Below are 15,100 nucleotides of genomic sequence, written 5' to 3'. Positions count from 1 at the left end.
TGATTAATCATTTTAATCAACTAAATGGTAATTTTTATAAAGATCTGGTAACACTGAAATGAGTTGCGTTTGTCATTGCGAGCGAAAGTAAAACTCATTCTATTCTCTTGTTGACAGCGGCCGCACGTGGCGGTCATTCACAAAACCGTTGGCTCTAAATCACTAATTATTGTTGTAATCCCTGATTGTTTAAGTAATTAAAACATCTGTATAATTAAGGTAGTGGTAAGTCAACACTGCGGTCTACATATTTCAACGTTTTCTGAGGTTCATCGCCAATCTGAAAACTCCTGTGATTAAGGAGTTTGCGAGTCAATAATCATATAATCATCAATCATATAAGACAGCCTTCCGACGCTTCGATATACGTATTGGTAGGAGTGTCGGGTACTTTCATTAAAACAAATGCGCTATAACCACTCAAAACATAGTTTCACACATTTTACTGGTGGTTGGACCTCTTATGAGTCCGCGCGGGTAGGTACCACCACCCCGCCTATTTCCGCCGTGTAGCAGTAATGCGTTTCGGTTCGAAGGGTGGGGAAGCCGTTGTAACTATACTGAGACCTCAGAACTTATATCTCAAGGTGGGTGGCGCATTTACGTTGTAGATGTCTATGGGCTCCGGTAACCACTTAACACCAGGTGGGCTGTGAGCTCGTCCACCAATCTAAGCAATAAAAAAAAAAAAAAAGGGATTTGTATATGCGTTAATTTACTCGTCGAGCCTTTCGTCGCAATTTGGTTTTTTTTTTTTTTTCCTAGCTAAGCTGAGAGCCTTGAGAGGCTATTTCAGCGTAACCCTAACGTTTGTAGGTGAGCTCACGGGGCTCAAACCTGACGACGATGCTAACACGAACCCTAGCAACAGCCGTGCTTCGCAGAATCTACCACCGGATCGGAAACGCGACCCACTGAGAAGAGCCGCCGAGAAACTCAGTGGGCTGCAATTCGGCGAGGACGGAGACCGGATACACACTTCATTAACTTTTTTAGGAAAACCTGTTGGTTATGAAACTAGTAGTAAGGTGAGGACCTTACTACTACTTTCATAACCAGGTTCATCCTCTCTACGCATAGCATGCCCATACCCAGATAATCTTCCATTCTTTATTTTCTTGGTCGCTACTTTCAGACTTCTTTTTACTAATTTCTTACCTAAATCTCAATATATTTACATATGCATAATTGTATTTATTCTCCTACAACATATCTATCGTGCTACTAATAATGTCCACAGTCTCTAGTTCCTGTGGTGTAACCTTTTATAATATAATGTTACTTAACCCATTAACGGAGACATCATCGTAATTAATATTACATTCCCTTTTCTATGATTTGTGCGAGATAACATTAGTCAGATGGTTATTTGATATGTGACGATGGACTGACCGGTTCACATTCAGGCGACACGTGTAAGCTTCATCGCCCTGTCTATCATTAGTTCCACCGTATAAGTTTTTTCCTTCTAAGTTTGCCATCCAAGATTCCGCCGCCCGAAATCGATCGACCAATCTATTGCTCGCAATAATTTATTATCTGCATAGTTTTTCCTTCTATGCGATCCTAAGCCAATGTTTTATGAGCTTCGTTGTTGTAAGCACTTCAGGGAAGGTTTTTTTTCAAAGGTCGACAGGTGTCGCCCGTGTATATTTTAACATTCAAGTATATTTCATTCATTTACCACGTAATCGGGTTTCATTAGTAACGAACCAAAACTTCAAGGCGTCAGGCAGATCTAAATAAGCTTTTGTCAGCTCTGGTAGCTAGCGGTGGACCTTTTGGACCTATGGGGCTCATCCCTCTTTTTGATTAGTGCAACGGCCCGCTTCAATAGTCCACGTGACGCTGAAAACCGGACCTATACCATCTGAGGTCCGCGGCAAATTGAACAAACCATGGTGTGATTGTAACTAGTCACTGAAGTATTTGGTTAACTAAAAAAAAACAAATTTTCAGAAGTATAGGTATTACGTAATTGTAAGGTTTGTTGTAAAATAGCTGATATAGAATTTAGCATGTTAAAATTAAGACAATTTTCGGATTGCCAAATAGCAACACTATTGTGGGAGCAATGGCAGTAGTGGGGACGAGACATAATAAAAAAGGCAGTAGTCTGAAAAAACGGCAGAAAAAGCGGTGTATTCTGTGTATATCTGTGTCTATTGTACAAGTGGAGTTGTAAATAAAGTAATACAAAATCAAGTGAACTATTGTAATCTGTGTATTTATTTCCTGGCTCTTGGAAGCGAAGCATTGGAATTTTTAGTTACATTTAAATTGATTTTGAGCGTGTATTTAAAATTTATAATTTTTACTTTGAGTTTGCGACCTCCTGGGGCGGGGGTTCGTAGCATTTTACCAGCCCTCCCATCCTATAATTACGGCACTGGCGACACTATATACGTCCACATTCAGTACTTAAGATATAACTTACATTCAGATTTCTGTGGATATAATTATGTACATAAATTAAAAGAAGATTAATCTACATGTATATGTCATGGTTAAATACACCTGGACGGAAACAGCTGGTCGGGGCGATGAACTGTACAATGCAGAACCGCTGGTCATCAATCAATTATACTCGCGACAGGATGGAGCGACTCGCGCGGTATACAGTTTAACGATCGTAATATAGCTACGCTAGTCGAGTTGCCCAGCGGTATGCTCAAATGAAATTATGAAGAAAATTTATGCTTCATAGAAACTTCGCATAGAAACGAGACTGTCGACGATTTGCTACCAGAAGGTTCTTGGTTAGTTTGGTCACATTGCTCGGTGGCCACTAAACAACCTTGAAAAGTTGACTGTGGTGGGCAAGGTAGAAGGGTAAAGACCCGCCGGCCGGGTCAGATAACTGCGCTCACTTCACTCTCTGTTGCGATCGCCCTGACAGAAGCCGAAAACCGAAGGAAATGGAAGCTAATGTTACAAAGAGTCACAAAGGGCTTTCAGGGACACGACCTTCAGCAATGAAGGTCCTAAGAAGAAGCAGATTTTTTTTTCACCGGAAAATATCGCTGGTTCCCCCACCCGTGCGGAAGTTGGGGTATGTGGGGATTGAACCTCACTAAAAATTGCTACCGTTCACAGCCGGAGCCCTACCCCGGACCGGGCCGGAGCCCAGTCGGGGCTATTGAGACGGTGGGACAGGGTTTACGCAGAGCATATTACATCTATCCCGCCGTCCCACAGACGCCAGACCGAAGCTTCATAGATAGAAGGCTCTTAAAATCTTCCCGAAACTACTCGAAGCTTTCAGTATAGAAATGTTTTTTTTATTGCCCTTGTAGGCAGACGAGCACACGGCCCACCTGATGGTGATTGGTTACCGTCGCCCATGGACTTCAGCAATGCCAGGGTCAGAGCCAAGCCGTTGCCTAACGCTTAATACTCTCCACAAGCCTCCTTTGAAGAAGGACAAGTCATAGCGCTCGGGAAACACTGTGAAGGGGTCGTGTGGTCGTGAAAGATGGGCTTAATTGCGTTCCGACTTATTATGAGTGGTTTATCAAGGACGTCGGTCGCCAACGTCAGAGGCACAGCCAAGCACAGCAGAAAATTATATCATATAACCGTAAAACTGTAAACTTGATTTGGGAACGTGGAATTGGAAACTCATTTTTCTTAATAACTGCGAAGAAATCACGCACGGTCATCCGGCTCCAATTTAAGATTCCCTGTGTTATGGGTAGCAGAGACTGATAAACATACTTACTGCCGCTAACTACCGCACCGCCGTTATTTTAATCTATACTTATCTATACTAATATTATAAAGCTGAAGAGTTTTTTTTGTTTGAGCACGGTAATCTCATGGAATACTTGGTCCGATTTGAAAAATTCTTTCAGTGTTAGATAGCCCATTTATTGAGGATAGCTATGGGCTATATAAAGTCAGGCTAAGAGGAATACAAGCGGAGCACCAATAAAGAATGTTTCAAAATCGGTTTTTTTTTCCTTTTGAGAGCTTCTGCTGCGTGCCCTGCAGAAACGGTTAAAGTTTTGCTAAAATAATGTATGACTGAATTATTGCCCTTTAAAAGTTCTAAAAAAAAGTCCGCGATAGCATATGTCTATATATTAAGGTTGTCTCACTATAAAGTTTTTTATGCTAACTAATTTTGTTCTAAAATAAAGCATTATTTGTGAACTATCCCATCTGGACTAGGACGCGGGCAAAAGCTAGTATATTTATATTTTAGCAGCAATATATATATTAGTAGCCTACGTTTTCAACGAACGTAGTTCTTACAGAAAAGCATTTTTCCAAATCGATTCACAAGTTAATTTTTAATTATTAATTTACCTGTTTGTAGCATTAGATTTCGTTATTATCTCATTGTCTTGTATTCGACATACAGTATTTTTATTACGAAGTCTTTTTGTATTCTTTACCTGAAACAAAAAAAATATTGCATTAGCTACAAATTATTTAACGTAAATTTTTGGTTAATAATACACAACATATAAATTATCGTGACAATAGAATTAAGTTTTCATTTTAAAATTCATACTGATCCATAAAATATCGATCGTTTCAAATTGTTTTTTTTTTTTGTTTTTTTTTCAAGTCGCTCAGCAATAAAAGAAACATTTTGAAAGTGGCTATTTACAAGTGCCGTGAACCGTAACGAATTGATAGTCTTATAATACTTGCACTTTCTAGACGAGACGGTGAATTACAATTCCAGCACTTTCTCTTTGCAAACGTTTCTGATTACTGGTTCGAGAAGATCGTTCCGATGCGAGGGCAGGACAATGTTCTCTCCAAAGCGATAGACACCTCGACCTCAGATATACGAAGATTTTTGGCCATATGAAGATTTTTTTTGCTTTTGAAGTGAAAACTTCTTTAGAATCGTTGTGATTTCAAACCGGATGCAACGGAAAAAACGACAGGTAAGAGACACAAATACAAAAATGTGTAGGATGAAGCCAGCAAAGAATGAGACAGAAATATACATACTATTTAATACAGCGCCATCTGTGAGATTTTTTAATACTAGCGTGTGTATTAAAGCTCTTGTAGTGAATTTTAATTTAGGATTATACGTGAAATTAAAATATCAATTCACAGAGGGCGCTACCTTACAATTATTTACTAATGACAAAATTTTACATATACTTAAGACGTTTAGGATAATTGTATTATAATTTTGGAAGGTTTCACTCTACCACGTGTGAATTGCACACATGTATTTATTTTTTTATTTGACTCGTAGACGATCATATAGCCTACCTGAAGGTGAATGGTTACCCTTAAGTACTCTCTATAAGCCTCGTTTGAAGAAGAACATGTCATAGCGCTCGGGAAAAACCGTAGAAGGGAGCTCATTCCAAAGCCGGATGGTACGTGATAAAAAAGACCTCTGGAAACGCACTGTGGATGACCGCAGTGGCTCGAGGTAGTATGGATGAACTCTACTCCGGTGGCGGGCGGTGCGATGGTATAAACGAGATGACGGTATCATCTCGAACAATTCCTCAGAGCACTCCCCATGGAACATACGGGACAAAATACAGGAACCGAAGTCCCCCCCCCCCAAAGTGCTACTCAAGTCAAGTGCTAGTGTCTCGGCTGACGTCCACGGCGACCTATACTTAATTTAGCCACTGTCCTAGAGAGTACAAAAAATAAATGTTTTTTTTCTTTCTGATCGGAATCTTAGCTCTAAGTAATCAAATTATTGTATCGTTAATAATCCTTGCTACGTTGCTAAAAATCCGTCTTGCTCGTTTGGCTCTTAGTAGTTATAAAAAAAAAAGTCGTGATAATTAAGCTAAAACTAGATGATGACCGAGGTTTTTAAAGCGGTTAGTTGCCCTCAATTAAGAAAAATAGTATTATTATTCGCCAATAGATGTCGGGAAGAGTTGATTATTGAAAACACGAATAAAACAGCATTTTCTGAAAATTAATCATAGCTAGATCGATTTATCGCCCCAGTAAATCCCATGTATACTAAATGTTATGAAAATCGTTGGAGCCGTTTCCGAGATTATATAATATTAATATACAAGAATTGCTCGTTTAAAGGTATAAGATATTCCGTTACACACGTAAATGAATCAATCAACATAAAAACTTGTTAAAATGCCAGAAATCTCATATTCACTTAATTAAATTACCACTACTATTATTTATCTATAATACAATAAAAAAAATGCAGTTAAATCTTGCAATCTTATTTCACTCTTCAATTAAGATGAAGTGGTAATTTTTAGAATCGCGCACACTTCCAGATGTACCGCATCGAAACAGCAATAAAAACAAATAGATATATAATATTGAGGTGCTTAGTACACGTCTGTCGGGTATAAAATATGGGTTTTAATGTCGTTTTTATGATGAGGCAATAAAAACGACATTAGACGTTAATCGATTCGGATAACTTGAGACCGATATAGGGATGGATGTCACAATCTGTCGAGATATTACATGTTTTTGTTATATGCAGAACCTAATGGTTTTATTAATTTTATAGGTTGACAAGCTAGTTGGTGGTAAGCAGTCGCTGCAGAAATGAGAGGAGCATAGCCGCTGCTTATTTCGGAAAAGTCTCCTCGGCCCTCGTTTGGAGAAGGACATATCATAACTGTAACACATACGTAACTATACTTGAGGCCTTAGAACTTATATCTCAAGGTGGGTGGCGCATTTACGTTGTAGATGTCTATGATCTAGTAACCACTTAACACTAGATGGGCTGTGAGCTCGTCCACCCATCTAAGCAATAAAAAAATATATATGTCGTGGTTAACGACAATGGTTAATCAGACAGTCAATTAAACAAGGTTGTATTGTTGGGTCTAAAAAGTTTGTTGAAGCAGTAGCAGAAGTGGCTTTTAAAAAGGACCAAGAGTCTGCTATTCTAGCAATGTGAGCCGGTCGGATAAATGGGAGAGACAGAGGTAGAGAGAATTTTGACACCGACAGGCCCGTTTTACAACTTTCAGCGTGGAAACCCTAAAGCTATTGCTATGATCGCTATGGATTGAGTATTAATATAATTAAAAACAGTGTCTCGTATGATCTGCCATCCAGCTCAAAGCAGACATATTTTATTAGCAGGAAGATAAAAAGTTTGTAAAGTAATTGAACATACAAATATAAAATATTACATCCGGAAATCACGATTTTATTAGTCGGTTTATATAATGCTTCGAATAGTGGTGATCCATTTAGATATTTGGCACAAAAGCAGTAGCCCGCTTTTTTTGTTTCTCGTTTAAGTGATAATGCAATTTGAATCTCATTTCCGCGGTTTCGAACGTTTTTTCCTTTCCATTCCGATCGGGATCTCCGAGTCGGAAGTTGTATTGTCCTGCCCTTTGTATCATTCATTCAGATCGGGCCGGTGTTTCCAAGAACAATGGTACACGCTCCCAACAAATGACGATTTGTTTAAGCGTATGATTTATAAATTAAAATAATAAATTTCCTCTTTTGATAATAATGACACTTCATAAAAAAAAATAAGTATGTATATTGTTTTTATCATATAAAGCAAACGATTTACTCTATATGGAATGGTTTTTTTATTGCTTAGATGGGTGGACGAGCTCATAATTCATCACGTGTAAAGTGGTTACCGGAATCCATAAAAATCTACAACGTAAATCTTGCCACCCACCTTGAAACATGAGTTTCTAAGGTCTCAGTTTTTACAGTACAACGGTTGCCCCGCCCTTCAAACCGAAACGCATTACTTTTTCACGGCAGAAATAGGCAGAGTAGTGGTACCTACCCGTGCGGACTTACAAAACCTCTTACAACCTCAAACACAAAACACCGGTCCCAACAAGAGGAGCGCTTCGCTGAATCAACCATAGGATCGGAATCGCGACCCACTGACAACATCCGGCGAGACGCTGTGTCTATGGGTTAATTTACTCGTCGAGCTCTTCATTTGGACAACGGTATTGGACAACGTAATAATAATATGATTTCAATTTCCCAGATGTTTCTTTTGTATCTGAAATACTTTCCAGGTATGATTGAAGAAAGATGTAGCGCTGAAAGTCAAGAGGGAATGCAATGTTGCTGATGAGGATATCGAACACAGAGCCAAATGGAGAAAAAAAATTAAGGAACGCTGATCCCACCACCATGCAGGATGAATGGCTAGGAAGAGAGAGAGCAACACGTTCAAGTTCTTACGTTTGGTAATTGGCTTTAGAAATATGTTTAGATATTTACCAGTGGGGTCCACTCCCAGTTAATTTCAGTAGACCGCCTAAAGTGCCAGAAAACAGTATGTTACATTTGGCTCAATAAATCTGAAGACAGTTATCGCGCCAAGTACGAGTCAGCGAGTTCGGGATTTATATGATTCGTTTTAGCTTCATGAATATAAAGGCTGTGCTTTTTTGGATGTAAGTCACTCCACATCACGATTTCTCGATACTTGAAAGCTAACTACGAAAAGGGGAATGCCCATTTCAGGCCCAAAGCGGACAATAGACTAGAGAAAAAATACCTAGTGCATTAATTTTGTCATAAATAAATATGCATTTACTTTCTTCCAAATGAGCGTCACTACAGTTTACAATAAGTAGTTTAAAAAAAAGCAACTTTATTGCAAAACAAGGTTTTTTATTTTTGCGGAAAAAACATTGCCAGCATCAAAACCTTTTACGTATTAAGTAAACCTTTTAGATATCCAATACATTTAAGAATTTGAATCAGTCCATTTTTATAGTAATATTTGATGTCCATCTTGGGCCCAGCACACTATGGAGAGTGGGCATTCCCCTTTAAACTTAATTATCGTTTGACTAGCTCGGTGATGTAGTAATTAGCGCCGCTGAATGTTGCTCCGAGGGTCGTGGGTTCGATTTTTACAACGGGAAATGATTCGTTTTTTGTTTTATTGCTGATATGGGCGGAACAGCCCACCTGGTGTTAAGTGGTTACTGGAGCCCATAGACATCTAAAACGGAAATGCGCCCCCCACCTTGAGATATAAGTTCTAAGGTCTCAGTTTAATTACAACGGCTGCCCCACCGTTCAAACCGAAACGCATTACTGTTTCACGGCAGAAATAGGCAAGGGTACCTACCCGCGCAAACTCACAAGAGGTTCTATCACCAGTAAGTCGTGTGATGAATAGGTTTGTTTTGCTTTGTCTGGTTGTTTATTATCTATATATGAATATATTTAAACGTATATCAATATGTGTTTCAGTCTCTGGTACCCGTAACAGAGGCAATCCTAATTTGGGGCCGGATGGGCGTTATTTGTTCCCGGTTATTATCATTTATCATTATGAGGTTCTCATTGATATCAGCAACGCCAGTGGTCGTTTACTGTATTTTTGGGGTTCGCTTGAAGATCACATTACCCCATTTAAAAAAAAATGGTGAAACGGAGTTAAGACATTTTTACTGGAGCACTCCTCAGCGAAGAAAGTTATCATCGCAGAGCTAGAGGTTCAAAACGCTCTACGAGATTCGAATCGTAAAAACGATTCCGATGCGGTAGTAGATCAATTCGCGAAGCAATTGCTCTTGAGTTGTTAGGTCTCCTTCGGAGGCGCTCAGGCAGTTGTGAGCAAATCCCACCCCTCTTGGCTGAGCCTTTGCTCGCCCACCTGTCTCCTGGTGAAACTGGAAAGGCATTCGGGCCACAAGTACTCTTTCAATCATAAAAAAATAAATCGTAGAAAATCCAAACGGTCTTATCCATTATGAAATAAAACTAAATATGAAATTATTAAACTTTCTTTGATGGATAACTTTGTGTTGTAAAATTTTCATTACATTATGAGAGTGCATTTTAATGTAATAAGTCTTGAAGTTACACGTTTATTAAAGCCCCAAATTGCTTTTGTAACTTTCTTCAAATTGTACTTTTGAAAGCAGGGTTCAGCCTTAATACCCAGAACATTGGTGTACCGACCGAATCGGGCGAAGTACCTTTAACATCCAGAGCGACGGCGATCACTCACCATCAGGTGGATCGTTTGCTCGTCTCCAACAGTATTTCTGTCTTCTTAGTCGCATACTTCATTGCTGAAGGTCGTGTCCCTGAAAGCCCTTCGTGGCTCTTTGTACCATCAGCTTCCATTTCCTTCGGTTTTCGGCTTCTCTCAGGGCGCTCGCAACAGAGTCCAGTGAGCGCAGTTATCTGATCTGACCAACGGTTTGGCGGCCGGCCGGTGGATCTTTTCCCTTCTACCTTGCCCACCACCGTAAATTTTTCAAAGATGTCTGGTGGCCGCCGAGCAATATGAGCAAACTAACCAAGAACAGTATTTACGACAAACTTCAAAATTGTGTTTGAGCTGCCTCTGCGTCATGGTGTCCAGGGACTTGCTGAACTAATGGTCTTCGATTGTGAGCTCGTTTGGCCAAACGCGACGAATACAAAGATCATTACCAGAGCACTCCCAGTGGAGCGGTGAACAATAGCCGGGCGTGAAAAATCATTAACTACGCCGTGTTAAAAAACTAGTGCAAACGTCTACCTTGCATGGACAGGATACATTAATTCAGTTCATCATCCGACCTTAATTACACTCTGTGGACGCTGCGAACATTCCATTTATCAACTGAGTTTAAGAGATAACATGTCGTTGTGCATCTGTGGGCTTCGTTGTGCGCATTTATCGAATTTTGAACTCTACAGTCGGCCGATTTAAAGATAATTTCATGAATGGAGTGAAAGAATGTTATTCTATGCGAATTATTAACATTTCTATTGGACATGCTCAAATATCAAAGGCCTGTGTCAGTTATATTGTGATCTATCTCGCAATTTAGACCAAAACAAAGGAGAATGGTGTTACAAGACAATAAATAATGCGCTACCTCGAAAATCAGAAGTGAGAATTAAGGAATTTAGGTAGAAATACTTTACGAATTTACGAAGTACTACCACTATACTATTTTTCAATCGTCGTGGCCTAAAGGATAAGACGTCCGGTGCATTCGTATCTAGCGATGTACCGGTGTTCGAATCCCGCAGGCGGGTACCAATTTTTCTAATGAAGTATGTACTTAACAAATGTTCACGACTGACTTCCACGATTAAGGAATAACATCGTGTAGTAAAAATCAAACCCGCAAAATTATAATTTGCGTAATTACTGATGGCAGGACCTCTTGTGAGACCACCGCCCTGCCTATTTCTGCCGTGAAGCAGTACTGCGTTTCGGTTTGAAGGATGGGGCAGTCATTATAACTATACTGAGACCTTAGAACTTATATCTCAAGGTAGGTGGCGGCATTCACGTTGTAGATGTCTACGGGCTCCGGTAACCACTTAACACCAGGTGGGCCGTGAGCTCGTCCACACAACTAAGCAATAAAAAAAATTACGAGTCGTAAAGTAGGGTAGTTGTAAACACGGGTTGTGCTGTGACCGAGTTTTTGCTGTACCCGAAGTATATGTATCTATCTCTTTCTCTCTCTCTTTATCACCGTCCAGGCGGTTCGGTGGTGGAATGCTCTGCCGGATGCAGTGAGAAGTGCTCCAACTTTAAACTGTTTTAAAAGAATGGTGAAGGAACACTACTTATCTGCTTAGTGCTGTTTGTTGCGTCATTATCATTTATCATTTCCATACTGTTGATTTATTATGTGTATGTAAGTATATTAGTATGTATTGTCTGTAAGTATGTATATTGGTATATAAATCGGTTAGCTATATAGTGCGTTTCCAGAGATCTTTTTTGCCACGTACCATCCGGCTATGGAATGAGCTCCCCTCCACGGTGTTTCCCGAGCGCTATGACATGTCCTTCTTCAAACGAGGCTTATGGAGAGTATTAAGCGGTAGGCAGCGGCTTGGCTCTGCCCCTGGCATTGCTGAAGTCCATGGGCGACGGTAACCACTCACCATCAGGTGGGCCGTATGCCCGTCTGCCTACAAAGGCAATAAAAAAAAAAAAAAAAAAAAAATATTTCATATTATATGTAAACGGTATATATCTGTTTATTATATGTATATATTTTCTATATTAATGTATTGTCTTTAGTACACCGCCACATACCTGCTATAGTTTTATATTTTCCCGAATTTCTGTAAAAACGGTCGTCTGGAAGAGATCGCTTTTAGCGATAAGACCGCGTATTGTACAAATGTATGTGCTTTTTGACTATTTTTTGAATGTAAATTGTGTTTTGGTGTGCAATAAAGTGTATTCTCTCTCTCTCTCTCTATCTCCGGGTCGAAATCGATAGGTAAATTTGAACCTTGCTGCCATATTCCGCGGATGATTCAGGGACCGAACCCATGTCTCGCACGTGACTAAGCCGTTTAAATATACACAGTGCAACGTCTCGTTAATGCGGACGAATTTAGCTTGGTAATGCATTTTGTCTGTGCTGGACTAAAACGAACAAATTTATGTGGAAATATTGTTGTATCGTATTTAAGTAAGTGGCTATTAGAAACAAAGGTAATTTGCTTCTGTTTGACTATCTATTGAAACATATTTAAATATTTACGGACGCCTGGTTCCATGTTGTTTTATAAAATGATGACGTCAGCGTCACTGACGCCATTTTCTTCATCATCGCCATTGCCTTTCATAGTGACAGTAATTAAAACTTACTTTTCCAAACAATTCCTTTTACTGAATCTCAAGTATACAACAATAACAACAGCGAACTCCACACCGTTCGGCTATGCTGAAGCTGATAGCCTTGAGAGGCTATGTCAGCGTAACCTAACAAGTAGGTGAGCTCACGGGGCTCAAACCTGACGATGTTGCCCACACTAACTACCACAAACTATAACCGGATCGGAGACGCGACCCACTGAGAAGATCCGGCGAGAAACTCAGTGGGATGTGTCTGTGGGTTGATTTACTCGCCGAGCCCTTCGTCGCAAGCGACGGGTTCGACGAGAACGATGACCGGTGCTTGAGGTACCTAAAAGCACCGTTAGTGGATCGGGAGGATCCGAGATGACGTGTTGTGTTGTGCGACAATAGTCACACGTATTTATAGTAGAAAGTGGGGGTAGCTTAGTCATGAAATCTCTTGAATAAAATAAAAAATCAAATAGCATTTCACCCTTCGATCCTTCGATCAATAATAGTACTAGATTACGGATCAGGAACAAAAATAAGACGCTCCAGTGGCCACGTTTGCAGACACGAAAACATCTTCATTTCTTAGAAAAAAGTTTAATAATGTTAACGGCTTCAGTTTATTATAAACCTTAATACTTAAACATAAAGTTTAATTACCATTGCAAAATATATGTATTTAGGTCCTTTCGTCAGAAAAAGAATATTATGGAATAAATTTAAAATGTCACTTGAACATAAAAAGTCATCAGTACAAAAATATTTATTCTAAAATGATACTTAAAGCCTAATTTATAAGGTTAAAAATATTTGTTTAAAATTTCGTGCTTATTGTATTGTGGAACAAGATGTAGTTTCTTGGTATTACATTTCAATGCTCAGAACACAGTAAGTATTGAAAGACATAGAGTTGCAGAATATACATATTTGTTTTAGGTTTGTTTTGTATGGTCGCAACTATTTTTGACCGATTCAAAAAAGTTGTAGATAATATTTTACATTGCCGCTATTACAACAAATAGGTGATAAAAAATAAAATTGAATAAAGTAAAAAAAATATGAAAGGAAACACGAAACATGTTTTCCACGTATTCTTTATACAGAAGTAATTAAAACAATAATGTAGGTTTAATTACCTTTAAACAGATTCAGTTTATTATAAAGCTGTCTTTTAGAAGTCATTTTTATATGAGCGGTTTCTTTTTTACAAATATAATGTAATCTTATATCAATGATTTTTTCTATAATCAGTTTAATTTAGGCTTATTTTATGGCTGTGTTCGTTTCCCCCAGAAAACAAATCCTTTTCAGCATATACGCTTAAAATATTTACACATACATATAAAGTTTTTTTAATACTTTTTTGCATTGATTTGCCACCACCATTGAACAATTCTAGAATTTTTAAAAGAGTTCTATATTTCTTCTCCTCTTTCTTTCGCGACAATACATATCCATTGTGCACAGCGACAAGGGGCTACTAGGAAATCTACAAACAAAAATAACATTATAAAATAACAAAACTACTCTATGCATTCCCTGTCCAAGAATAGGTGATGTTTGTTACAATAGTTGGTGCCTTGTTGCAAACATTGGCCAAACAATTACAATATTCGTAAATTGTGTTTTATTTACAATATAATTGTGTTTATTATTTTATGAAAAACACTTAATAATATAAATTTACCAAAAAAAGATATTCCTTCCAAAACCTTGGTGTTACGGTAGTTTTTTACTCAGTTTTTGAACGCACATTGCAGCGTTTTGACGTCTTAGTGTTGGCTATGATTGGACCATACTAATTTGAAATAAGACCACAAATTTATTTGTGGTCTTATTTTTCGGGCCGCTTTTGAAGCGCTAATCGCGAATCTAGTAGTATTATTGATCGAAGCTTCGATCGATATAAATATATATGCGTTTTTTTTTCAAAGATGAGATTTCTTCAAATAATGAATCGGAAAGTGGACCTTACTGTAGATATGGTTACATGCAGCGACCCATAATAATATAATGAACATGAGACCGATAATATTGGTCTGTTACGATTTCACGTCCAAATGACTCGATTTTGACGAAATGGGATATGGAAATTGTTTGAACCCCAGAAAATAATACAAGGTACTTTTTACTTTTTGGGTGCGGACGGAAAGCTTAAGCTAAAGCGATCCAGGGTATAAAGCCACTAAGTGCTTCCGAAGCTTAAATGGCAGTGGAAGGCATTATTTTGAAAATCCGGATTTGATTTTGTCCGGCGTTTCATCTATGTTTGTGACAGCTGGTGGTAGAACCTCTTGTGAGTTTGCACGGGTAGATGCCACCACCCTGCCTATTTCTGCCGTGAAACAATAATGCGTTTCGGTTTGAAGGGCAGGGCGGCCGTTGTAACTATACTGAGACCTTAGAACTTATATCTCAAGGTGGGTGACGCATTTACGTCGTAGATGTCTGTGGGCTCCAGTAACCACGTAACACCAGGTGGGCTGTGAGCTCGTCCACTCATCTAAGCAATAAAAAAAAAGATATAAATCTATTTTAGAGACTGGAAAAGCACTC

General features: G+C 38.9%; 1 protein-coding gene across 2 annotated transcripts in view; it reads right to left on the bottom strand.

Moving 5' to 3' along the window:
• Positions 1–15,100, bottom strand: part of LOC101739490 (uncharacterized) — a 250,911-nt gene that overhangs the window by 48,449 nt on the left and 187,362 nt on the right. Inside the window, exon 3 of one of the 2 annotated variants that reach the window (XM_062672000.1) lies at positions 4,312–4,400. The exons of the other annotated variant lie outside the window; for it this stretch is intronic. Within the exon in view, the coding sequence (XP_062527984.1) occupies positions 4,312–4,324 (13 nt within the window). The 5' untranslated portion in view covers positions 4,325–4,400. The remainder of the gene's footprint in view (positions 1–4,311; positions 4,401–15,100) is intronic. 2 annotated transcript variants of the gene reach the window in all.

Source organism: Bombyx mori, chromosome 14 (genome assembly GCF_030269925.1).
Source record: "Bombyx mori chromosome 14, ASM3026992v2".
Lineage (NCBI taxonomy): Eukaryota > Metazoa > Arthropoda > Insecta > Lepidoptera > Bombycidae > Bombyx > Bombyx mori.
Note: the sequence above shows the minus strand (reverse complement) of the source record. Positions and strands in the feature narration are given on the sequence as shown.